Source organism: Symphodus melops (genome assembly GCF_947650265.1).
Source record: "Symphodus melops genome assembly, chromosome: 19".
Taxonomy (NCBI): domain Eukaryota; kingdom Metazoa; phylum Chordata; class Actinopteri; order Labriformes; family Labridae; genus Symphodus; species Symphodus melops.
This window is the reverse complement of record NC_136709.1, coordinates 1,914,330-1,940,486: the sequence shown is the minus strand read 5'-3', so window position 1 is coordinate 1,940,486 and position 26,157 is coordinate 1,914,330. Positions and strand designations below refer to the sequence as shown.

Below are 26,157 nucleotides of genomic sequence, written 5' to 3'. Positions count from 1 at the left end.
CTGTCCCTTTAAGAAAATGATTGGCACTTTTTATGATGTTTCATTTTCTTTTTATTGCATGGCCATAAATATGTTCAAATCCTCGTCATAGTTTGTGTAAGGGTAAAGCACTTTTTTATTTTCCTCTGTAGGCAGCAGCTACTGGTGTGACGGCGAGCTGCAGAGTGGAAGCGCTTTGGTCTCTGCTGCTGCAGGGCTGAAACTGAGCAACGAGCTGGACCCATGGATGTTTGTCCGTTACAAGTTTGGCTTTAAGCTCCGATGTTTTCCAGATGTTACAGATGTTATTACCACATTATTGCTGCTGGTAGAGCCCCAACTGTGAAGCCAACCAGAACAGGTCCGGCCTCAGCACCAGCGGTCGCAGCGGAGGAGTTTGACTCTGTGTTGTTTCTTTTGGTAACAGGCCACTGGGGCCTCTGAAGGCTTTAACTGATTTATTCAGGAAACCTGAGACTCCTGCACAAAGATGATGAGGGTTTTCAGTAGCATGTTTAAAAGACTCGGACACATGGTATATTTAAATCCGCGGTGCAACATTAATGTCCTCATCATAATAGTATGTTCAAAGTCTAATCTTACTGTATTTTTATTGTCAACAAATTACCTCTTCTGGATTTCGTTGCTGCTCAATGTCAAGGCTCTGACGTCAGACTAACATCAGGTCTGGATGTCAACCCAACGTGGTTTGGACGTCAGCTCATAGTCAGGTTTCAGGTCATTCCCACATCAGGATCTGAAATATTTTCATTGTCAGGTTTTGACTTTAGCCCAGCATCAGGTTTATTCTCAGCTCAATGACATTTTGACATCAGCCTTTTGTTCAGATGACCTTAAGTCAACGTCAGATTTTGACATCAACCCACGTTCCAATCTGACGTCTGCTCCATGTCAAGGTCTGACGTCGTCCTAACACCAGGATGTGATGTCAGCTCAACGTCAAGTTTTTTATGGGCAGGTCACAAATCATAAACAGCAACAAGGAATATTTGCTGGAACGCCACACGTGTGTATTTATTGGAACATAACATGTCTTCTTCTGGTGATTATTTCCGGTAAAATGTGGGCTACACCCGTAGATAGATTTCTACAACAACAACCTGATGTGGTCAAACATTTAAAGCACACCAAGGTATAATCAGCCCTTGTCAAAGTTATTGTTGTGAGTCCAAAAATCATTAAATGTTTTGTGTTTCTCACAAGCTGTACTGTACAGTTTTAGACGCCTAAACTGACATTTCATATTTGTTATCGCTTATCCCACCAATCAGTCCCTGCAAAGGAAAAACAAGAGGTGTCTAATCACCAAAATTTGAATCGGTAAGTTATTGTAAATAGATGAATAGACGTTTTACAATACACATCAGGTCAATAACATACTGTAAATTGAGCTCTGGACCACTTTTTTTTTTCAAAAGCACACAAGTGAAATATGTTCGTCATTGAAGCCTGCAGTGACATGTCATGACCATAGTCTGCTCATCATTGGGAGGGTTTTATTGACATCCCTTGAAACTGGTTTCATTAAGTGCACAGCTGACTGTGAGAAATGGACCCTTGCAGAGTCAGACACCTCTCTAGCTAGGTGTCAATTACAGAGTCCATTTCTTTATAATCTTACAGAGTTCATTTCTTTGTATAAACATGTCACATTTTGGCTGGACTAAACAGGCTTGATTTTGAGTGTGAGGCCCTGCCTTGTATACATTCATACATACAGTATCTATGCAGATGTTTTAACAGCCTGAATAAGTTCGAAAAACAACCCGCTGAATAACTTTGACAAGGGCAGGTTGGTGTGTTTTAAATGTTTGACCACATCAGGTTGTTGTTGTAGAAATCTATCTATGGGTGTAGCCCACATTTCACTGAAAAATAATCACCAGAAGAAGACCATTGGTCGAAACTTTATGTTCCAATAAAAACACGTGTGTGGCATTCCAGCAAGTGTGCGAGCAAATATTAATATAAATCAGCTTCCACTAATGCATGCCCACAGGTCCTGTTGGTGCATGTGTATGATTTGGGCCTTTATGAGTGAGAAGTCTGTCTCAGCATTTCCCCTGTGGATAAAGTATTTAAAAATAATAATAATAATAATAAACTTCTTCATCATTATTAATAATAATTATCATCATTATTATTAATTTAATTCAGTAGTCTATGTACTTCATTACTTATACAGAATTTAAAACGTTTGTTAAAATATTAATATGAAATACCCCAGAAAAGCCGCATTTACGAGTTTCCGAAAGGCAACACGCAACCGTTAAGAATTCTGGGTAATGAAGTATTTCTTCTTTGTTGTGTAGTTTTCATTACAAACTAACTGTAGATGCAAAGAGCTTGCACGCAGCTTCATAAATGTCTAACTATCTCTCGGAATGATGAACGGAAAGACTGTCATAGTGACCGGTGCGAACAGCGGGATCGGGAAAGCCACCGCGGCCGGCATCCTGAAGCTCCAGGGCCGGGTGATAATGGCCTGCCGGGACCGGAACAGGGCCGAGGAGGCGGCCCGGGAGATCCGTCAGGAGAGCGGGGCAGACGGTGCACAGCTCGTGGTCAAACAGCTGGACCTCGCCTCGCTGGCTTCTGTTCACGCTTTCTGTCAAGACATTATAAAGGTTTCAAAACTGCTCATTGTTAAAAAGCGAAGTTTACCTCACACAATAGTGAAACACTCGAGTACGTCCAGCTGAACCTCCTTCAAAAATGTGTCGATTTTAATTTTGTGACCTTATTTTAAACTTTGGTGTGATTAAAAAACAACAACAGTGTGTTATCTGCATTGAAGGAAAAACAATTAGTAATTCGGCATACATGTGTTTACACTAAAATGAAGTGCTTGAGTTAAAATCAACATAAAAATTCAAAATATTTTCATCCAGTGAATTTGAGATGAAACTTAACTGGAGGTTAAGACTTTAAATATTAGACTTTAGTTAAATAGAAGCTGCTTTATGGAATATGTCCTTTATCAATGTGGAATAAGAGCATTATACTGTCATTAATCAAAGTATATTTCAGATACTTAGAAGCCTATATGATTATTGTTATCGATCAATCTGACTGTTAAGTGGAGTTAATTGCAAGACCTTTTTTGGAAAACTTAATTTTAATAATGTATCAATCCCACAAGGGAAAATTCAGTATTAGACTGGATATGATACACACACAGGCTGAAACACACATGAACAAACAGTATCCTATGGACATGCACTAACAGAGTGCACCTCTGCCCTTGAACAAGGCAGATTCTACCTCTGGAAGTGGACTGGCACCTCTCCAACTACTTCAATTTCCAGACTTGGTCCATACTGGGACTTCAACCGACAACCCTCCGTTTCATAACCCAAGTCCCAACAGACTGAGATCCTGCTGCCCCTTATATGTGGCTCTCTGTAACAGTCGTAATTAAAATAAATTAACAGGATCTTACAGTATACAAACGTCTTAATCAATACACCGCCATACCAAATAATAGTATGTCCTTTAAAGATTTTAAAATGGCAAATGAGGTCCAATATTGAAAAAACTTCAAACGCCACACAGAATAAATGTGTAGCTTGAACTTGACATGCACATTTCAAAGTAAAGCTGTGTGTGTGTCTGTGCAGATACGTGTCATGATCTCTCCTCTGCTGCTCGACAGGACGAGCCTCGGCTGGATGTCCTGATCAACAACGCCGGCGTCTACCAGTGTCCTTACACCAAAACAGAGGATGGCTTTGAGATGCAGTTTGGGGTCAACCACCTGGGCCACTTCCTGCTCACACACCTGCTGCTGGACCTCCTGAAGCGCTCCGCTCCCAGCCGGATCGTGGTGGTCTCCTCCAAGCTCTACAAGCAGGGACGCATTAACTTTGAAGACCTGAGCAGCGAGCAGAGCTACGACAAAGCCTTCGCCTACAGCCGCAGCAAACTGGCCAACCTGCTCTTCACCTGTGAGCTGGCTCGCCGACTGGAGGGCAGCGGAGTCACGGTGAACGCTCTGACTCCGGGCATAGTGAGGACTAATCTTGGGAGGCATGTTCAGGTCCCGGTTTTAGCTAAGCCCCTGTTTAACCTGCTCTCCTGGGGCCTGTTTAAGAGCCCAGAGGAAGGCGCTCAGACTTCAGTGTATTTGGCCTGCAGCCCAGATGTGGACGGAGTGCAGGGCGAGTGCTACGCAGACTGTAAGCCTCAGACTCTGCTGGACAAAGCCACAGACGAGGAAGTGGCGAGCAAACTGTGGGACATCAGCGAGGTGATGGTGGGAATAACCACATGACAAATCCATTCAAGCGTCCAAAACAACTTTAACCCAAAAAGAAATACAGAAGGTGGAGCGCCTTATTCTGCACAGTATTGATCGTTGATTATTGCACTTTATTTCCCATGATCCTTTGTGCTTTGCTTATTTTACAGAGTGAATTTGTGTTTAGACCAAAAGCAACCTCCGGCTGTGCAGTGAATCACCATTGTAATCCTCATCACGATTAGTGTCGGGCCATATATCGAGTTTTTTTGAAAACATCTTTACTATCGATTTAGCTTATGTTGTCTTATATTAACTCTCTCTCTCTCTCTCTCTCTCTCTCTCTCTCTCTCTCTCTCTCTCTCTCTCTCTCTGAGCCAAACTCAAAACAACAAATGATTAAAAAGAATATTAAAAGCCATATCAGTTCAGTTCAATTAAAAAAAACACGTTATTTTTGAACCAAGACACAGAGCAGTAAATGAACAAAAGATAAGTAGTAAATGAGCGATAAAGAGTCAACAAAGAATGAAGTATCAAGATGTAAGTACAAAGTTAAAATACAAAATTAAAAAGTTAGATACAGAAAAGAAGGTACACAGCGATCGGACTGTAAACAGAGCTATAGTGCAGTAACTAGGAAATAGATATACATACTGTATAGATCTACTGTAGGCAGATGGTAAATAATAAAGTGATTGTGGTGCATAGCAGACAAGATGTGTCGACATTCAGCTGAACAATATTCAGAGTTGAGTTTTGGTCCATATCACCCGGCCCTGATCATGATACAAGAACTCGTAATTACAACACAGCAGAAGTCCAAATTTCTTGCGATAAATCAGTTAAAATGGTTTGATGTTGACTCTCTGTGCTTTCTCACTCAGCATGCGTTCATGTTGTTTATTGGATGAAGGCCTGGGTATAAAGTCCATGCTTTCTCATCATTAAACTGTCAGCCACTCTGATTAATTAGTTCTGATTTAAGGTTGAAAAAAATATCTTTTTTTTCTGTGTTTATTTTGGATTCAGAGGGGAGACATGTTGCAAACACAAGCATGCTTTAAAACATGAACAACAGCAGGATAGACAGAGAAACCAAAAGACTTAGAGCCAAATTGCACTCAACTTTTCACATTTCTGACTTGGTATCATTTTTGTGTTTTCAAACAGTGTAATTGCACGTCACATATTTTCCTCATCATCTTGCAGGGTTGAAACAAAGTTAGATTTTAGCAGGAGTTCATCGGCTAGATAACGTCAACGAGGCGGGACAAACCCGAGTGCCACACCACGTGAATTCAAACTTCCCCCATGTGCCTTCTTCTGCTGAAGACCTGAGATTATGGGTGAAATTGAAGATCCAAAGGTTGAGCAGCCGGTGAAGCTGCTAAACACGAGACAACGATGACACCCGTAATGATGCAGCCTAACGTTACGTCTTAATCTATTCTGAAAGATATCTGCAGGACGCACACTCTCCTTCTTGCTCGGTCACTCTCTGTTTCTCTTCATCCATCACTGTCCTCTTCCTCTCAGCTGCTGTATCTGACCGTACAGAGACGGGCCACCTCACGCCGTACACACTGCTCCTGAGATGCCCGCAGTAAACAGGCGTTCAGGCCGCGCTGTGGGCTGACACTCTGTTCTCAAATCAACCTTTGGAGAATACTATTTTAAGGTGGATAAGTTCCATGTTGTCGCTTTCACTGATAAACTCTTTGAAGGACTCGTGCGTCCTCACTCAGAGGTAAGTCTGTTCTCTCCTTGTACTCCATAATCGGGGGTTGATAATGGAATAATGCTCAGCGCTTTGCTTCATTTACACTCTGCCTCATTTAGAGAGACGCTCCAGGAGAAGCCGGGGTTTGGAAATCACATTTCTTCACATTTCTTCAGGGGTTAGTTAGGCCTCAGTCAGCCATGCTGCTCACTCAGAGGGAACGTTTTCTCTGCAGGTCACCTATAGATGCAGCATTTCACCTTACATGAAGTGCGACCCCCAGGGTGCGTAATGATTTGTCCCACAGGTATTCTTCATTAGGACATTTTCTGGATCACTTAAAGAGGGCTGGGAAAACACAGGCAGCTGCTTTATCAAATGCATCTCATTCTAAATGTTCCCGGGACTTTTTAATGGCAGCTCGATCGTATTTGTTTTATAAATAACTCCAATTGGTGCAATTACAGAGTTTAACGTCCTTAATTGGCACCGGAATATTGGTAGGTAGTGCGTGTATGCTAATGCAGATGTGAGGGCCTCACTGTGGCGGCTTCTGCCTCCAGGTCCAACACATAATGGTTCAATTAAAAGTGCATTAAATCTGTCTTTTCCTCAGCTTCTGTTAGACTCACTGCGCTCAGGTCTCCAGCACACTCAGACATTGACTGAAATACAAAGTGTACAGTTTATTTATTTATGTATTGGGTTTTTACTTCTTTTTTTTTTTTTTTTTACAGGGGCAGCATGCAATTAAACGTAATTACACCAGAGTTAACTAATAGCTCATTTGCTTCTGTTGTCCCTGTGCAGGTAGACAGGTAGAATATGTAAAAGAAGGAACATTATCTAAAATGTGAACATGAATAGATCACTTTTATTTCAGTATATTCATTACAAAATAAGAAGAGTCGAAAACATGTAAATAGTTCACTCAAAGTTACAAAAACAGAATTAACATGTGTCCTCTGGTCCATTTCACACAATAAAATTCAAACATTCAAAAATCAAAAAAGAGGAGAAGGCTGAAACCCTTTCTGCTCATTTCTGCCTGTCCTGTACAATCCTTAATATAACCCAGGACATCAGCAAAAAACAAAAGCAGAGATGTTTTTCTTTGAGCTTCTGAGCCCTCATGTATTGTAGGTTCCTGTGGAGTGTCAGAGGAGACGGCACACTGCTATAGACACCCCCAAAATCCAGCATCTCGTGGTGCCTCCATGTACCTCGCCGCTTAAGGCAAACTATTTAATTGTTGTATCAGATGTGTTCAGATAAATCTCGCTCTGGCTGGATAATGTCTTACTGCTCTGTTGTCGGCCTTGTAGTTCTTATAAAAGAAGGGCATCAAACAATCTACAATCCTTCAGCATTTTGACCTGTAAAGAATAATATAAGAGACATCTGGTGATTTTTGCAGTGAAACAACATTCAAAAAGTAATTCACAAACTTTACTCTTAAGCTCCCTTTAAAAGCTGTCCTTAAAGTTAAACCACTATTTCAAAAAATATCAATTTAAACAAAAAGTTTTTGCATGATTTTGCTTCTTAGTTCTGGTTAATAATCTTTAATGTTGTTATTTTATGCTTAAATGTAAGGCGACCTTGGGTGTATCATTATTATTATTATTATTATTATTATTATTATCCTTAAGGCCAAAATCTGTTCTAATGGGGTCCTCAGTTTTTAATGTGTGAAATATTGAGACTGATGAATGGATTCATGTTTAGTAGCATCATAACAGCAAAGGGTGACACATGCATGCACACTTATTAATGCACATTGTAAGTTCCTAAGGAGCAAACCGTGCCCTGTGTTTGTATGTTGACATCTAATAACTCTCTGCATCTTTGGGCAGAAATAACCATGCAAAGCATTCATCATGATAACAGCATCCACCCACAGACGCAGCACACGGGGCTGCTGCACTGCCTCTGCTCCCCTGTGACACGAGCAGACTTGGCCTTACATCACAGCTGATGTTAGACAAGATGGTCAAACCACGGCCACAACAACAGCGTACGGCAACACAATTAGATAGGGTGATGAAAATGTGGCAAGAACGTGTGAGAAGCTCGCAGTTTTACATATCAAGATGTCAGGGTTAATAGTTTCATGCTGTAACCTCGAGTTAACCTCGGTTCAAGCTGCACAGCGCTGCAGCAACACAGACCTCTGGAGAGGAGATAACGAAAGAAGGAGCTGCACGACTGTTCTGACACATCCACTCTCCTGCAGCGACACACCTCCAACCCCTCTGCACTCCAGTTCCCACCAAGGAGTACTCTATGAGAACACACCATAATTAAGCACAAGCATCCGATAAAGTTGTCCTTTGTTTGAGCTGCAACTGCCTGTACATGAAGCATTGTTGTGTTAGCGAGCTAATGTTAGCGCCTTTTAGTTTGCTTCTTTTTGCACATAAACTGACACAGAATGGCCGCGATCTGAAGACGCTTAAGGTGACATCCAAGCAGTGAGCGTGTTCTTCTTTTCTCTAGTCCTTGACTAAAATAACCTTTTGAACACAGCTCAGACAACAACAACAGCCAGCGGGACTCTTTGTAGACAGTCGTGACTCAGAGAGTGATTTATACAGTATAAACTGGATTTCTGCTGTATTTACAGTATGTGTAACGTTCTTCCTTTAAAGGTGTCTGCGTGTGCTTTTGTTTGTGTGATAAGATTAGATGGTAAGATTTCAAACAGTCCTTTAAGCTTAGACTTTAGATAGTGAATTTGATATCAGGGTTTGAATCAGAAAGAAAGATTTCAGCGTCATCAGCATATCATAGCAATCACAGTTAGCACACTCAAGCTAACCTCAATAAGGTGTAACCTTATTGTGACTTCACACAGAGCTGATTGGAAGATAGATAACGCTATGGCCTTTATTTGATGAAACTTTACAATTTGGTTTTTCAGAGGCTTATTTTTATCCATTTATCTTTAGCAATAGGACGGTGCAGAAAAAAGAGAGAGAGTAGGCACTGACATGCAGGAATCGGAGCCACAGGACATTAAACTCATGTTTTACTTTATTTTATTTTTGACTTTATCATGTGTATTTGAATGTGCAGTATTTGGATGTAGCAGCAACATTCCCCGACACTTTTTCTTCAAATTGAAAACTGTGTGTGTTGTATTTTGGTCTCTTGTTGTGTTGGTGCCATCGCGAGTCCCTTACACAGAGCAGAGAAACAGAGCAAGGCGAGATCATGGCTTTGGTATTCAGTCTCTCAGAGGTCGACCCCGTCAGCTCGAGCAGCACCGGAGGGACCGGACCCACCTGACTGATTGGAGCGAGACCCTTAGATGTTACCTGTTGTTAATATCACGGTGAGTTGTGTCGACATCCGTGCCTCCCTCCTCCTCCCCTGCCTGCTCCCCTCGCTCTTAAAACAAGTTGTCTGCAGAACATTACTGACTCTGCAGTTGTCAGAGTCTGCTCAGACCCCCATACATCATCGAAGCTGTGTGAAAAATATGTTCTTTTTCCTCCTCTGAATGCTCCACAACTCTGTGGACTATCTTTATGTTCACTTACACAGCTCGTTCTACTTCATCATACTTAATGCTGGCAAAAGGACGACAGTAACAACAGTACATCCTTGTTCCTGTAGCAAACACAGTGACAAAGCAGCGGGATTGAAGTGACTTTACCATTAAAAAAACAACTTAATGAGTCTCTTTACATTGATTTACTCAGTTCCTCAGCGCACTGTTGATCATGTTTAACAACAACAATAAAAAAGTCATAACTCAGCCAATGAGAGTAGTTCATGCAGAGAAAAACGGTGGTGTTATGGCTCCCTCTGCTGTGTCAAGAGGGAATGTCTGAATGACCGCTGGAGTGTCATTTCTTCCCGTAAAGGTCTGGATGAAATCAGAGACAACATTGATAACCTGCCCAGCAGAAAACAAAATAGATTATAGATCTCAGCTATGTGTTGGATGTGTTGTGCACATTTGCCGTTTGCTATTTAATTAACTGTCACTCCACAGTGTAAGGATATGTATTCAGACGGCTGGTTCCGACACATCAATATAAAGATCTGCAGTCATGGAGAGGGTTTAGAGCAGGGGCTAAGTTAGTGTTGGGTCAAATATTTGAAGTTGTCGAAGAAGAGGATAATAACTGACCTTTAACACCAAGGCTGGACCCAAACTATGGCGACAAATGAATGAGTTATTTGTCAAGATTTCAGAGATGACACCAAAAGATTCCTACAAAGTGATAGCAGGGACTCGTCAGACATGCTGAAAGTATTACAGGAATCTTTATTCATAAAAACTTTGCTTGAATATTAAAACCAAATCTGCATAAAACAACGATGAAATCAAACCATTAAGTAAGAACTCTGTACAAAATAATAAACATTATAGGTCAGAAGCATTTAAAATACAATCATTTATCTAATCTCTCTAAAGCCCCTCAGATTCTTTAGTCACACAGATAACTGGCAGGACTTAAATACAATCATTGATGTATTTGTGTTGGTTAGAAGTGGTTAATCAAAGGATGGAGTCATGAATGATAAAGGTTTTCCTGGTGATAATTAGAATACAGTAAGCAGTGCAAAGAGGCCGTAGAGCAGGGCGCAGGGATACGCCACCAACAGCTGCTGGCCCTCCATAGCCAGGGTGGAGCTGAAGATCTTTGAGGCTGAAAAACTACACCAACAAATCCCCAACAAGGCCAGAACTGTTCCCAGGAAACCTCTGTGGAGACAAAACAAGAGATGTATCACTCAAAGTCAACCACAGCGGATCTCTGCAACAGGTCTAAGCTTACAGCTTTAAACTAAATCAGACGCTGGTCCCGCTTGTTTTGCTAATTGCTTAGCTTGGTGGCTGATCCTTTAAGGGATAGTTTGTCTTTTTTGAAGTGTGGTTGTATGAGGTGTTCGTCAATAGTAAGTTTATTAGCCATCAGAGATGTTGGTCTGCTCAGCTCCTCTATTGAGAAAACCACAGGAGTCATGCTTTACATTAAAAACAAGTTTGTTGTCTCCATATAATTTCTCTGATTTTAAGAAGAAGAAAAAATCATGTCTGGGTAAATGTACGCTATGTATAAATTCCTTTGTGTTAGCACACCACATACCTGTTCTTCTGCCAGCAGCATATTTATGTGATTATGTTGACAAGAGTTGTTTGCGCTGGAGAGGAGTGAGGCATCGGTAGACTCTAATCTATCAGCGAGCATGAGCTTGGACAGCAAGAAAACATTCCTTATTCACAAGAACTAGATTATGTAAGTATTATCCCTTATATAAACGGGCATTGAATCATGCATGAATAGTTACACATACACTAAAAATGGTCTTGTTATGTGAAAGAAAGTTGTAGTTACCCAACTATACGTCAATAAAATGAATTTAGAATTGAAACGTTCAAACACCACACCTCGCCTGTGAGACATGTAACGCTAAAGGTGGTGTTGGAGTTTGAAAGATGGACAGATAGAAAACTAAAAACAACAAAAATGACAAGAAAACATAAAAACAGTTCTTCGTGTTAAATGTGTTGAGCTTTGAATTATGTGTAAATTTGGATGAATAAGTAACTAGGGTGCCGTTATCCTGCCGAGAATTGCACACACTTCACGTGAAAATGCAAAATATGGCAGACACCATTTCTGAGCTGGCAAATGTTGCACCCACCCTTAAAGTTCCTGCTAGGAGCTGATAGAAATGTGTCTTCTACCGAGTTTACAGAACAGTAAGGACTCTTAACATTCAGTAAGGATCAACTTCAGAGACTTACACTGACCTGCGGAGTTATACAGATTAGAACGGTTTCTCATGGGATATTCATTTATCTGCACAACCCCGTTTTATTCTTTAAATACACTGACAACATTTTGAAGACGCTACTGCTCTGTTTTGAGTTTCTGAATGCAGAGGCTTATGGGTATTTAAAATATGTCTGAACTTTTTTTTCTTAAACTTATATTTCAATTGGGTCTATTTTGCACTTGTTTCAGTCGCTTTGAGATATTTAGATTTAGATATTCAAGTAAAAATGTATTTCCAAAATGATTTCAAACATTTACATTTGTTAAGATGTAAAAACATCAGGAATAAAAGATCACGGAGCGGGCTTACTGTAAAGAGCAGAAGACGGCGAATGCAGAGAGGGCCACCATGGGCAGCAGGCAGTAGCCCAGGACACTGGCCACACACCCGTACGACACAGCCAAGGAACTCATGAGACTGAGCAGCACGTACATCCCAGTACAGCCTGTAGCACTGGTCCCATACACATAACCAAAGTGGGCTTTACCTGCCTTAAAACGACAGACAGACACGCAGCTTGTTCGGCAGGCTTCTTGGGTATATGGTCATTTACTCTGTTTAAACTATTTTGAGATTACCATCATTAAAGTGAACCCGAGTGCAATGCAGAAGAGGATGGGACCCGTCAGATCAGTCTCGTTCATGATGCTGCCATCTGCAGGCTTAAAGGGGTTTAACACTGTCAGCGTCTTCTGCCAGATGTGATCGAAGTTGATGCCAAGTTCTACGAGGCGAGAAAACAAAGCAATCAGATCATTAAAATGTGATTTTTGGAGAGTGAGTTTGCATGAAGTTGAGTTAAGCACCCAGGCGATCTGGTTCAAATACTGAATGAGAAAACATGACAAATGGACTCCATGTTCACCCTCGAGAAGGGGAGGTTCCTCTTCCGGAGAATCTATCCCTGTGTGCGGAGACGGCGTTGCAGGTTGGTAGAACTGTCCGGAGAACTCCTGCTGCATGGATGGATCCAGAACATTAGGCATGAAGGCCTGTGCGCCGCTGAAACAACACAAAGGAAAACATATTCATGTTAAACCTGACAGAAAAACGTTCAGTGTTACCTTGTCTTGGCTACAAACATGGTGAATTACTTCCCTTTCTCACAAATATACACTTACTTGTTAAAACATTGTATGTCTTCCTTCCACCTTTGTTGGCTCATAATTGTGAAAGTGAATTAAGTGTTTAAACCTTCATTGAAACATTGGACTGTGCATCATGTCATCTGTCTGCACACTTGCATACAACAGCTTGCATGGACTTTAAGAAACGTGGACGTAGCTACTGTGACCAAGCTGTAAAAACGTTTGTTTCTGAAGTAAACATAGACATTTAAATGAGGGTTAAAGGGATGAAACGGCTTTCAGAGTCTATAGTGTGCACTAGAGGGAACACAGTTTTTGTTGCACATGTTTTTAACACTGGAGGATGCTGCTTGGTTTTGTAACAGATTATTTTAGGTGATGCTTTATTATGGCATCATTTATTTGCACAAGAGCCAACTAAGCTTTCTTCTGGGTGTTTCTGTCAAATGATTTCAGATGTCTTTGATGTAAATGAGCAGAATAAGAGGAATAACATGAGAGGAATAATGAAGGACATTTCTTTGTCAACGTGAGAACTCACTCGTCATAATAAGCAGGGCTTGCAGAATTGTAGTCATCGTAGTAAGCCACAGTTTGACCCTGGTCATCGATGTAGTATCTCGTCTGGTAGAAATCCTGCTCAAACTGCTGGATGTCCCCCATGCTAGTCACACAAAAACCCCACAGTCACTACAAGATAGCATTCATACAATCAAACTGTTTACCAGAAACAGAAAGTGTGTGTGACTCTGTCAGTGTGGAGAGAAAAACAGAGGCCTGAGCAAACCCCTCTGAGTTAATCTGCTTACTGACCCAGTCTCTAAATGTTACATATTTGAGTCAGTGTTATGTGCTTATGAGGCACTTTATTTTTGCTTCTACATTTTTTACCTAAAGTCCAATAAACTGGAAGTTAGAAAATAATCACCAGCCAAGAAAAAAAGACTAAAATCCAAAACAAAGAAATTTAGCTAATTTTTTATTGCTCACAAAAAGCTTTCTTATCGTGACAGAATATGAACATTATGTTGTGATCTCTACAAAACAACTTAAATGAACTTGCCACTAAGAGAAAACCAGTGGTTTCTCAAGATAATGAGACAAATAAATCTCGAGCTTGAGTAAACAACAATAAAATCTATGGATGTATGTCAGCTCAGGGCTTCTGTAGGATTGCCAATGCACATTATTTGGTTGGACTTTTCCCTCAGTAGACAGAGAGAGACACAGCAGGAGTGTATGACCTTAATGAGTGAAAATCAATGTCATCAGTTCCAGATTTAGTGTAGATTGTACCTCTTGTCTGAAATAAAAAAGCCGACTTGGAAAGGGGTCTAGAGATGTTTCAGTTCCCCCCATACTCTAGTTTGATATCCACAGATTAACGATAAAATTAGTTGAAGTCTTACCATCCTTAAAAAACAAATCAGTGCTGCCTCTTTTTCTCTACTCAGTAAACTCACCTGTTTAGGTGTAAAGAACTCAGGCGGACAGTAGAAAGCTTTGTTCCCTCTTCACACAGGTCTGTGGTGTTTTCAGGGCAGAGGAAGAGTGAAGCCCAGCCTGTTAGGATCTTCTATTAATAACTCACTATATTTAGACCTCTCAGGGATATGACAACTGCCCACTATGAAAGTAGAACTGCTATATGAGCCAACTGTCTACACTTTGTGCATCTCCATAATAAATGATGAGACTGAAATGAGTGACTTTGGAGCATAATTTTCACGATCGTTACTTGTGAATAAAATGTTCAAACTTGCTTTAATGAATTTATAAAGTTAGACTACTTAATCTAGACAAAACTGTAATTGTCAAAAATATATTTGAAGCTATTTTGAAGCAGAGGCCTATAATGTGTTACTTAACAACGCTAAGAAGTAGCTGGGCCAGATATGACTACCAACAACTTATTGGCATGTAAATCACATGTTATGACAGAGGTACATTTAGCTCTAAGCAGTGAAATATAAGACATCTGTTTAGTGGTGTTTCGTTTAGTTGAAAACGATGAAAACGCCGCTGTTGAAGATTTCCGAGGAGCCTTTGAACGCACCACCTCCATGCTCACCGGCCTTTCAAATGCTGTGTTCGGGAAGCATCAGGAAATCAGCATTATAAAAATTAAAAATGTTTCTCAAATCAGTGGACGGCAGTTTAAATTGTATTTAAACACGGGAGTATATCTTGTATTTAATTTGCATTAATATAAGGCCCATCAACCACTTTATATTCATCTGTTGTCTGCTTCATCATCGGCGCTGCAAAGTAAAACTGCACATTACGGACTGTAGTGAATGCACCTTCAGGAGCCGGAAACAAAACAAGATGTGTCATGTGATTCCTGCTCGTGCCTCTTTCTAGTATGTAGTTGTAAGGAGTTAAAGCGAATTAAAATACAGCTCCAATAAGGTATGAGGACAGTCTACACTATTTTAATATTATTTATCATAAATGTAAAATACTGATGTGAGTGCGAGAAGCTGGAAAGGTTATTTGCTTCATTTAACGGAAGTAATTGATATCTGGATTACACCGCCTATTAGCTGATTAGCTTCGGTTAGCATGCTGTTAAAAGTACCCTCTGTCATATTTAAATACAGTTTAAGCTGTAGAGGATGTTTAACAGTTCTTTAACTTTCTCTCCACAGTTTAAATAAGAAGAGAACAAATCGTCATGGCTGATGTGAGTATGGCCTGTCTGTTCTGTAACACCAAAGTACTGTCCATTATCTGACACACAGAGGGAAACAAACGTTAAAGCATCTTTATCAGACAAAAAAGAGGCGTAAATGATGACGTGTGTCCGGCTGAGATGAAGCTGACAGATTAAAAAAAAAAAAAAAAAAACTAAACAAACAAAAACCTGTTTACACACTGATGAAAAACCACCTGACTGTCACTCAACCAAAACAAACCATACACACACACACACACACACACACACACACTGCAATAGAAAGAAAAAGCAGGATCCACATTTGCAGCGTGTTCTGGATCTGGGTGCTGACAGACTTTTTGTATTTGAGGGAACTTCTGGTCTGGGTCAAACTGTTAAAACCATCAAATATGAACTGTATTTTAGGGTTTAGATGGTCATTCAGGTCTTTGTCTGTGACACTCTTTTCTCTTCTTTTGCAGGATTTGAAGAGATACCTGTACAAGCAGCTGCAGAGGTGAGCATGATTGATTGCGTGTGGTTGTCTGTCTCACATGTTCGTTCGTGTCCTGATGAATCACTGTAAACATCTGCTGTCTCTTTGTCAGCGTTGAAGGTCTTCATGCAGTCGTCGTGACAGACAGAGATGGTGTCCCGGTTATTAAAGGTGAGAAACTACACCTGATTCATTTCATCTTTGTTCATAGATAAGACTTAAAAAAAAAAAAAACACTTCACAGGAGCGCTGCATCAATGATTGAGCAATTGTCTGATCACAACAACACATGACTGAAGACACAAGTCTTTCATCAGGTGTTTTAACAGAAACAAACTCAATCGTGGACTGTGTGGTTATAAAGATCAGTAGAAGCGAATGAATGGTGTCGTGAATAAACACGTTTTTTGAATGAATGATGAAGACAGCCTGGAGAAGCAGCAGAAATTCACTGTCTGTTTGTATATTAACGTTGCTCCCGCTTCCTCACAGTCGCCAATGACAACGCCCCCGTCCACGCACTGAGGCCGGGCTTCTTGTCCACTTTTGCGTTGGCCACGGATCAGGGCAGCAAGCTGGGCCTCTCCAAGAACAAGAGCATCATCTGCTACTACAACACCTACCAGGTCTGACAGCAGCTGCACGACACTGATCAGAAACACGTCATCACTTGTGTTAGGAGGTCGTTTCAGCCACCTTCAAAATGCACCAAACAAAACTTTCATCTCCACTCAGAAACATCTCTGATCTAAAAGGCCGTTTCAGACTTTTATTCATGAGCGGTGAACATGGTCAGTAGCTGATTCCAACGATGTCACTGACTGTGGTCTGTGTGTCTTTTGCTTCCTCCTGCTGAACAGATTGTGCAGTTTAACCGCTTACCTTTGGTCATCAGCTTCATTGCAAGCAGCAACGCCAACACAGGTACAAACGTGACGTGTGCAGGCGGTCTAATCTGAAAGAGATCACATGGCTGACGTGTTTTGTGGAGCAGTGAAGTCACTGCAGGTCTCTCTCTCTCTCTCTCTCTCTGTCTCTTCAGGCCTCATCATGAGTCTGGAGAAGGAGCTGGCTCCACTAATAGAGGAGCTGAGGCAGGTGGTGGAGGTGACATAAAGTCTGACCGATGCACAGCGGAACCATCCGATCACACCCAGCTCCCTGAATCTGTCTGTCTCTGACGGTGCATTCAAGTCGCGTGGGGAACCCCGTCTACAACTCCTGAGTAATGGACATCGTTTGAACTGTACACATCATGATTGAATCTTCTGGTGTTCTTCTTTTTTTTTCTCCTTTCTGTCGACGTTCTTTTCGGCTCATTTCTGTGGAGTGTTAGTTCTCTTTGTCAGCATTTCCACGGCAGAGACAGTGTGTGTCCAATCAAATGTCCACATGTCTGAATAAATGTATCATGTTTAGCACCTAACACTGTTTCCTGTATGTCTTTGATAGTGGAGCTTTGCAGTGTGGGATAAGATATAACTTTATTGACTCAGACGTTGCAGCAGCAGTACATAATAAAAAAAAAGAAGTCTAAACTGAATAAAATATAAACACAAATACAATAACAAAGTAGTAGGAGGGGATATATACAGAGGACTATAATGGGGTGAACTCAGCTGGACAATGACGAATATATATGAAGAACGTGTATAATTATATATTATTTCTTTAGACTGATTTTTATTTTTGACAATTGCAATGTGACGCCTTTAAAACGGAGCATGATGAACTAGCCTGCTGAGCTGGAGGTTAAAGCAGAGTTTACCTAAAATAATAAATACAGACTTATACTAAAGTAATGACACTTAGTCAGGACTATATGGTGGTGACTGTCAGAGGAAACAAACATGAGATTGAAGCCTCTTTGTCCTAAATGGATGGATTTTTATTGGACATGGGCATCACAATCTCATTGGACGCACCAGACGCACTGCTCAAGTGAGTTAGCACACGTGCTAATTCTCCACACTCGTCCACGGGGGGGGGGGGGCTTTTGAGGAATATGTTAAAAAAACAAAGTGGATCCACGTCCCGGCTGTCAGCCTCTGGTCCGCACACTCAGGAGAAATGTGTCCACATATTATTCCAGCTTGAGTTCTCTGTTTGAGCTCCGTGACTGTTCGTCCAGCTGCTGTGACATCAGTGAAAAGGGCGGGGCTTGTTTACATCGCCAGCAGTCATCGGCCTTTTCTGATCTGTGACTGGAAACGAGGAGAGAGTTACTGAGAGCATAATCACAACGAGATCAAGGTTTGGATTAGAAGTTTGTCTGTACGGGATCTGGGAGGTTTTCTGGTTTCCCCTTGTTGTCAGAGCGTAATATTGGCCGACTGTGATGACTTGTAATATTCTATATTGCTTAAATAAAAATCCTCCCTCAGACTAAACTTCCCCTCAGCCTGCTGTGTCTTTTCAGCCTCTGCTGCTGATTTTCTCCATTTATGGGAACGTTTGTGTTATCTTGAATTTCCCTCGGGATCAATAAAGTTACAGATTAAGCCCTTCTTGTTTTAATAAACAAGTCACAGATCAATAAAGTATCTATCTATCTATCTTAATCTTCAAAGTGGAAACCCTCCAGCTCTTTGAGTTACACGTCCATCCTTTTGTCAGCACACATGTTCAGCAGCTAACTCACCAGCTTCCACCTCAGGATCTTGATCCACTCGTCTGCTTCCACGCCGGTCTTTGCACAGAGATAATACGTCCTCTCAGGAAACACCAGGCTGAGAGCGCAGAGCGATACGGACAGTTAGAGAAAGGAAGAAGGATCTGTGCATCGTTACACATGAAGGTTGTGACAAACTCCAACCACAACAGCTTCTGCCTTCGCTGTGTGTGTGTGTGTGTGTGTGTGTGTGTGTGTGTGTGTGTGTGTAATTTATTCCCTCATTAAACATTTTCCTAACGAGTTGACGTCTCATTCTCTAGTTTAAAGTCTTCTTGATGATTTTTCATTTTGCTAGTTCAACACAATATTAAAACAAGAAAGGCTTTAGGCTGTAACTTCCTGTTGACGTGTTGCCAGAATAGATATTTGCAATGTGTTTCCTCCCTGTCCTTCAAATGCAGTCAAAAAAAAAAAAAAAACACACATTGAGGTTGAAAATGCCAAACTCAGCACTTTGTCACTCAATTTTTCTTTTTGGCCACCTAATCTGACCTTTCAGAAGAAAGTCAGCCGGAGTCATAAAATCTTTGTTTAAACTGAATGTTTAGAGAATAAAAACTAATTTCATTCATGACATTTATTCGTCTGACGTTGACTCCAGGAGAAATAAAACAGATCAACGTCCTGCAAAGACATTCTGGGTAAAAAGAGGAGGAATAGGTTGAGTATGTACTGTAAAGGCATCTCTTCCTGTTTGTCCTGATGAACCACTGTGCTTTTCTTTCTGACACTGTATAAAAGGTCAAAGGTTTGTCAGCGGATGTCACCTCATATTTTCAGCCTCTGTCTCTTTTAGCTCGGCGTAACTTCGCCTTTCCTCCTGTTGTTTCACCGCCCTGACTTCTCCTTTTTTAAAAATCACAAATGTCACATTTTGCTGCCATGAGGAAGTACAGCAACAAAAAATACCCGCTGGGCGCTGACTGACGTGTTGGGAAAGATCTGACACAGATTGGACTTTTCCTGTAGTCCGATACATATTTTATAGATCAGCTTCTTATTTTTCAGGTCATAATACAAAAGGTATCCTTATAATATCATTGTGTACATTTATTTTACAAGTGACTGTGTTCCCATAGTTCTTTATTTCTAACATGTTATTTAGTTTACAATGAATGAATCTGTTGGTTATTGTGAAGAAGAATCACCCTCACAGAAATCATTAAGTTCATTAATTACTCCATTTTTTGAAAGATCCTTCATGACACAACAACATTTCTAGTCGACATAATAATAGTAATAATAATATTTATATGTAAGTGATATTGAACCCCTTCCTTTAAAACCTGATGTCGCTGGCTCTAGCTGTTGATATAATCCTGTTTAGATTGACCTCGATTAAAAGCCCCAATTTCAAGAGCAACCTAGACATTTATACATGTTGGAACCTGACATCTATTAATCTGTCCCACTTACAACTACAAAATAATAATATTGCACGCTTGTCACTAAGAAGATCATCTTAACTCTCTGGAAGTACAGAGATGTACATCTTCTTTTCGTTTCAAACCTGGCTACAAGAAATAACCAATGTGACCAAAATTGGAAAATGTAGAGTGAGCAATCATTTTGTGGATTGTTGACAAACATTTTTTTTTTTTTTTTTGCAACTTATCTCGATTCATGATGAGAGGAAAAACCCTGTCTGCTCTACATATTCACACCTGTGTTCATATCATATTAAAGGTACTTTTCGCTGACACAGTTTCTAACCTTTTGTGAAACACTGGAGTCCCACAGGGCTGTGCACTCGGCCCTAAACTGTTCACTAAGCACACCCACAAATGAAACATCTAAAACGGAGCTGAGGTGGAGCAAGGCAGCCATCCTGACATACACATTTTCTTTACAACATTTCTAAAAACTGTCTGCTTTAACTTGAGCATGTTCCATGTCTGTAATCAGACTTGAAGCAAATGATTTCTCACAATAAATGCTTTCCCACACTCACCAGAAACAGTTGACTCTGTCCTGAGAGTAGTCAAACTGGACTGCAGAGCAGGCTCTCAGGTCCAGAGTCCGGATGGGCTCCTCACACTGAAACAGAAACACTCTTCAGCTTACAGAAGAACAGCTCAGAGCCTCTTATTATCCGTCTGCTGTGACTAGAAGAGTTATGACGACTACATCAGAAAAACGCAAAAAAGTGAAATCCTAAAAAAGCACAGTGAAGCACAAAAGCTGAACGCACACTCACCGTTTTGTCTTTAAAGTACTTCAGATCACATCTGTTTAGTGTGAACCACCTCTGCTTCCAGTTCTGCATAGAGAAAGGTTTAAAGTGCAGGTATTTTAAATCTATTTAATCATCTAAGAGTTCAAACACTAAACCACGAGTCATAAAAAGGTAATATTTATTTTTAAAAACAACACAAAACATTTAACTTAATCCTTTTTCAGACACGGGGAGATTTAGGGCCCTTCTTACCTTCACTACTGCTCCCTGTTTCACCAGATAGCCTTCCTTTGTGCCCAGCTGGAAACAAAAAGGGAAATGTTTGTGTCAGGTACATTGTACATTTACAGTAACTATTATACTTTCAGTCTTGATACTTCGTCACAACAGGGTCATCTTCAGAAATGGCTTCAACAAACCAAGCTCAAAGGTGTCAAAGTGTTCAAATCAAGGCTTCAAAATGTCAGCATGGCTAAAACGCTTTTCGCACACTTTAGCTGACGGTTTAAAGAGGACATATGATGTTTTTGAACATATATTTGAGTGTCTATCGACCCACAAAATGTGAAATAAATCCCCCCCCCCCCCAACTGGTATCTCCACCCATGGGCTCCTCCCCCAGTCTAGAACAAACTTTTTGCACAAGAGCATTTTTAGCGAAGGAGTGATGCCTACTGGGAAAACTCATTGCATTTAAAGAGACACACACAAATCACACACCCAAAACGGAGCGTTCTGGGAGAGCAGGTTTCTACAGGGTCACAAAGCACAGCACAGATGTTTCATTTACAGGATGACTGATGGAAAAGGTGGGAAAGGGGCTATTACTCAAATGTCACAAATGGTGGTCAAAATTAAAATTACCCATATTACAGGTATTTTTTTAAGCTTGACTTGTAAACAAAGGTGAGTATTTTAGCATTAGCTGCTAATGGCTGTATATGCTGGAGGGGTCCGTACCGATGGTGCGTTCGGCACCAGGTCGTTCTCTGTTCGCCCCGTCTGTATTGCTGTGTGAACTCGCACAGACTCGTAGATGGACGGCTCCTCCACACGCCAAGGGTACGGAGACTTCAGCACAATGAGTGTCCCTGGTTCACAGAAACAATGAATTAAAACATAGAGAACAAATATATAACCAGCTACAACATTTTCCTCCTGTTAAATACAAAAGTGTGGAGTTGATCATGAGCAGCCGGGGAGTGTTGTCCTCCTTTATAGCGTCTATACTGTGTCTAAAAAGTGTTACTGCGAAATCAAACGTTGCAAACAAGTTAAGGTGTTGTGTTATTTTTTTAAATAAAATCTGACATATCTCATTTTAACAGCCAGCCACAAGACTGCAAGTATTTGTTTGGTGAAAAGGTTGGTGTTTTTTGTCGCTCTGAAACAGTAATAACTCTTCTGTAAGTTTGATGCTGTCAGTGGTTAATGTCCAGAATTCCTCAGAGGATATTGTAATCCATCTAAAAATAAAAGCCACATAACCGAGTAATGAGGATCAACTCAGGGGTGGAGACACTCTTAGCTTTGAGCAGGAAAACAGGAACATAATCCGAGCTGGTGTCGATTAGAATTCATATCGAGATTAATTAAAACAAGGTGGCACATAGAGCAATGAACAGAGACAATCTCACTACAAACAACAGAACCATGCAAGGAGCTGATGTTTTATTTTAGAGAAATTATTTGTTAAACTGAGGTGGAGCTGGTGAGCCATCCGGACACATAAGTTAGTAACAAGACTTCTGCTGAAACAAATTCCTCCTCATAATCACAAAATAACACTAAAATAAGCAGCAGCCTACGGCACAGAAGCATCCAACCAGAAGAAAGACGAAAAAGCTTTATATTGTTTTCATGTACATTATGAGCCTTTTGACATGCAGTAAGCTCAGTCATGAATATCTGCTGTGTGTACCTGCGTCACTGCCCAGCAAAGGCTGGTTTGCAAAGTGGTTGACGAAGTCCTGAAGGGTCCCAAACACGTTGAACCCAAACACATAGCTGTTGTCTCGACGTGTCACGTGGAAATGCTTCACAGAGTCTTTGGCCCTGTGTGAGGAAAAGAATCAACAAGATGAACACTACACTCTCAAAGTCATTCATGTTAAAGAAACATCGTTCTCTTTCTTCTTGTGGTGCTCTTAGGTGTACAATGTGAGTAGAATGACTCAGTGAAGATTGTTACCTGAGCATTAAAAGTGTATCGTTAGTGGCAGACTGACCTCACAGAGAGGGCAAAGCAGCTCGGACCCTCATTACTGTTTCTGAGGAGATAACTTCCATCAGTCCCGTTGGACAGGAGGAGGGCTTCAGCGGCGTGACGGGAGAGGTCACTGTGGTACCACCTTCGACAGAGTGAATGAGATCTATGTCAGCTGAATGCAGCGTCGAGATTAAATCGTCTTGGATTAAAACAGTCAATGTGAAAGGATTTATCTGAACAGTCAAATATGTTACAAACAACACTACTGACATAACGTCATGGTACAACAGCTCTTACTGTTGATTAAAGGAGCCGTTTGTTTTGATTTAATTCACAATCTTCATAAAGGAAAGTTTAAAAAAAGAGGAACAAAGATCAGACTGAAGGACAGATGCAATAAAGGAAACTTTAAGGGGAAGTGAAAATCTGTTATTTGCATTTAGATATTCGAGAACGTGCTGAAACAACCCATTGAAATACTTTTAAGGGCGGAAAATCAGACAGACAAAAAAATGTGTCTTCATGGTGGAGTGCCTATAGTTCGGCTTTTGCAAAGAATAGTTACCATTACATCTGGGTTAATTGAGTGGAGTATTATAAATAGGTTATGAATCTTGTATTTTACCCTGAGGAATATTTGCACATCAGATTTTAGCAGTGAGAAACTTCAGCTCTCCAGTAAGGAATTTGATAGTTTATTATCACTGGTTGTGAAGTAGGTCAGTGATATAACAAACAGAAGCTCTGAAACAACACTTTTATATGCAGGTCTATGTAAGAAGTAGGCTACATGCATTTGCAAAACCAGGAAAATCAACGATACTATTTATGTTAGGGAATAAAATAATGCTGATTTTTCTTAAGAGAGTCAACAGCTTTCTTAAGACTCTCATGAAATGCACGTTTGGATTGGTTAACTAAACTTTTAATGGCGATTTAAAACAGAAGAGTCTGTACAACACTGGAGCTGGGGACTGTTTTTCTTTTCATTATATTGTGTTTATTTACAGCAGGTGCACAGCAGAAGTGAAGAGACACTAAGATGAATTTATTGATAAGACAAGACTAATAATCAATACGGACTTACCCCAGAGTCTCTAACTCGTCGCTCATGTCTTCTGTGGACACATCGCTGTAGAAACTCATCTCTGCAGAAGCAGTAAAAGTTGCGACGATCTCTAACAAGGTCGACAGTGAGAAAGAAGTGAGAGGTCTGAGTCAGACACGCCCAAGAGGAAGTAGAGGAGAACAGGGGCAACAGAAGAAGCAAATGGGCTTCCGAGACTCCTCCACCTGCACTTCTATTTTATTCCATCTTTTGCACTCTGATCTTATAAAACCAAACCAATAACCAAAAGTATTCATCATGATATCAGAACTTCATAACATCTTAAAAATCCCCATAAAAATATTCATTCATCTGAATAGGCCCTGTAAGAATGATCTGAGTATTGTCGCATCATTTAGGCTTTGGCTCAGTGGGTAGAGTTTTAGGCAAAAAAAACAACAAGAACATATTTGTATTTTCTCCTCCTGTAAAACATTTCAAATGTCTGATGATTCATCCTGCACTAAGTGCCGATTTAATTTTTGAGGTTATGAGGTCAAAGGTTATGAGCCAATTAAATTAATCCCAATACATCACGCTTTCTGTCTTGTGATTGGTTTAAATTGACTCACTATGAAAGGTCCATTGGGGGGTCTTGCTGCATTCACGTGCCTCTCTGACTTCCGACTTCAGAGTTCACGTGACTTCAGATCGTTAAAGTCTGAATGTCAACAACACAGAACAACATTGATGCTACGAAGATCTGTTACAAACTGTTACAAGTCACATTTGGGAAAAAAAGTTGATTTGCAATACGTGAATTAATCAACAGTTTGTAAATATGAACGAAACATGTTTTGCCGCCGAGTTGATGAAGATTCTGACGTCAGGTCTTCAATTCAGGCACCTTATGAGCAACTTATTCTTTCCTGAGTTTCCGAGTTGTTGTTCAGACTTGAGCAAGTGTTCATGTGCATTTTACAACTCAGAGACGCAACTTTGTTTTTCCGATGTGTCCGACACCACGTGAACGCACCATTTAAAGGAAGAAAGGGGGACTTTTTTTGATCCAGTAGATGTCGCCCTTGAGCACCAGCATGAAACCAAAACAAGTTGCCAAGTTTTGCCCACTGCTTTGTTTTGCCCAACTGCCACTGTTGATCTGTAACAATGGAGAAAAAAAAACAAAAAACTTATTCTATAAAGTTGTTAAATAATGTGTTCAGAATTGTGTTTAATACCTATAAAAAGTGTATTTCTATGTTTAAGCAATTCTGACTTCACCCAGTGTTTGGACTCATGGCTCTGTTAAAACACCACAAAATGATCTCTGAACAATGAGCTCGCAAGTGGAAGTTTTGGAGAGAATAAACTGCCAGTTTTAAAGCTGCCAGTTTGAGTCCGACCCTCCAAAGAGGTCTACCGTTTAGGGACTGTCAGACTCGGTGAGAGAGGAGAGCTTTCACTTCATGCTCACGTCAGGTCTGAGTGGATTTAAACATTCCTGAGGGAGTGAAGCAGCCACATTACTGAAAAAAAACCCATCAGAGGATGAACTTTGTACAGTTGTTGTGCGTCTCCATGACAACAGGGCAAACCCTGCAAACATGAGGTAATACACCATTCTGTACAAATAACAATCACATTACTGTCTTCATTGTGTCAGATGTTTTGCTCCTAATAAACTCTTAGATTGAAAATCATTTCAGATATAACACTCAATTTCTTTTCCCTCGGATATTTGAACGAGACGACCTAATGACAGTTTACAGAACTTGGACTGTGTCTCATTCTGGTCTAATTTCCATTTTAGCAGACATGTAGAAGTGAGACATCTGAAAGACAGTATAAAGAACTTTGACTGTGAGACTGAACCTTCATTCTGAGACAAAGCTGAGAGCTCACTGTGGTCTCATTTTTCTTTTCGCAAAGATCTTGGAATGAGTTTGGAACCGTTTTGCGTCTCAAGATCGTCTTTGAGACCAACAAGAAAATAGCCATAATTAAAGTAAAGTGACCTTCAGTATTAAGTCATCGCATTCACA

At 40.6% G+C, this 26,157-nt stretch overlaps 4 protein-coding genes and 1 long non-coding RNA gene across 6 annotated transcripts; 2 read left to right on the top strand and 3 right to left on the bottom strand.

Annotated features, from left to right (window-relative positions):
• Positions 1-87: 87 nt before the first annotated feature.
• On the bottom strand, positions 88-2,501 carry LOC306840942. Its single transcript, XR_013781407.1, has 3 exons — positions 2,414-2,501; positions 608-736; positions 88-459 (listed from the first exon to the last, which is right to left on the bottom strand). It is a non-coding gene; the product is annotated as an uncharacterized lncRNA (long non-coding RNA).
• On the top strand, positions 2,257-23,914 carry LOC306840931 (retinol dehydrogenase 14-like). Of its 2 annotated transcripts, XR_013781401.1 has the most exons (3): positions 2,257-2,627; positions 3,656-4,544; positions 23,900-23,914. XR_013781401.1 is itself a non-coding variant. In XM_079370526.1 (2 exons), exons 1-2 carry the CDS (start codon positions 2,385-2,387, stop codon positions 4,271-4,273), a joined length of 861 nt encoding a protein of 286 aa, XP_079226652.1. In that variant the 5' UTR covers positions 2,257-2,384; the 3' UTR covers positions 4,274-5,222. The 2 variants fall into 2 exon arrangements, 1 of the variants encoding a protein (XP_079226652.1); XM_079370526.1 differs by lacking the exon at positions 23,900-23,914 and having other exon boundaries at positions 3,656-5,222.
• Positions 10,216-14,445, bottom strand: LOC306840740 (protein YIPF7). Its single transcript, XM_079370208.1, has 6 exons — positions 14,314-14,445; positions 13,392-13,514; positions 12,628-12,764; positions 12,341-12,486; positions 12,072-12,253; positions 10,216-10,683 (listed from the first exon to the last, which is right to left on the bottom strand). Exons 2-6 carry the CDS (start codon positions 13,511-13,513, stop codon positions 10,521-10,523), a joined length of 750 nt encoding a protein of 249 aa, XP_079226334.1. The 5' UTR covers position 13,514; positions 14,314-14,445; the 3' UTR covers positions 10,216-10,520.
• lamtor3 (late endosomal/lysosomal adaptor, MAPK and MTOR activator 3) lies at positions 15,149-17,431 on the top strand. Its single transcript, XM_079370531.1, has 7 exons — positions 15,149-15,262; positions 15,502-15,536; positions 15,992-16,026; positions 16,118-16,176; positions 16,498-16,631; positions 16,866-16,929; positions 17,048-17,431. The coding sequence occupies exons 2-7, from the start codon at positions 15,528-15,530 to the stop codon at positions 17,119-17,121; spliced, it is 375 nt and encodes a 124-aa protein (XP_079226657.1). The 5' UTR covers positions 15,149-15,262; positions 15,502-15,527; the 3' UTR covers positions 17,122-17,431.
• dapp1 (dual adaptor of phosphotyrosine and 3-phosphoinositides) lies at positions 17,475-24,403 on the bottom strand. Its single transcript, XM_079370527.1, has 9 exons — positions 24,152-24,403; positions 23,084-23,206; positions 22,777-22,910; positions 21,816-21,946; positions 21,108-21,155; positions 20,877-20,939; positions 20,631-20,716; positions 18,647-18,734; positions 17,475-18,209 (listed from the first exon to the last, which is right to left on the bottom strand). The coding sequence occupies exons 1-9, from the start codon at positions 24,208-24,210 to the stop codon at positions 18,186-18,188; spliced, it is 756 nt and encodes a 251-aa protein (XP_079226653.1). The 5' UTR covers positions 24,211-24,403; the 3' UTR covers positions 17,475-18,185.
• Positions 24,404-26,157: the final 1,754 nt, after the last annotated feature.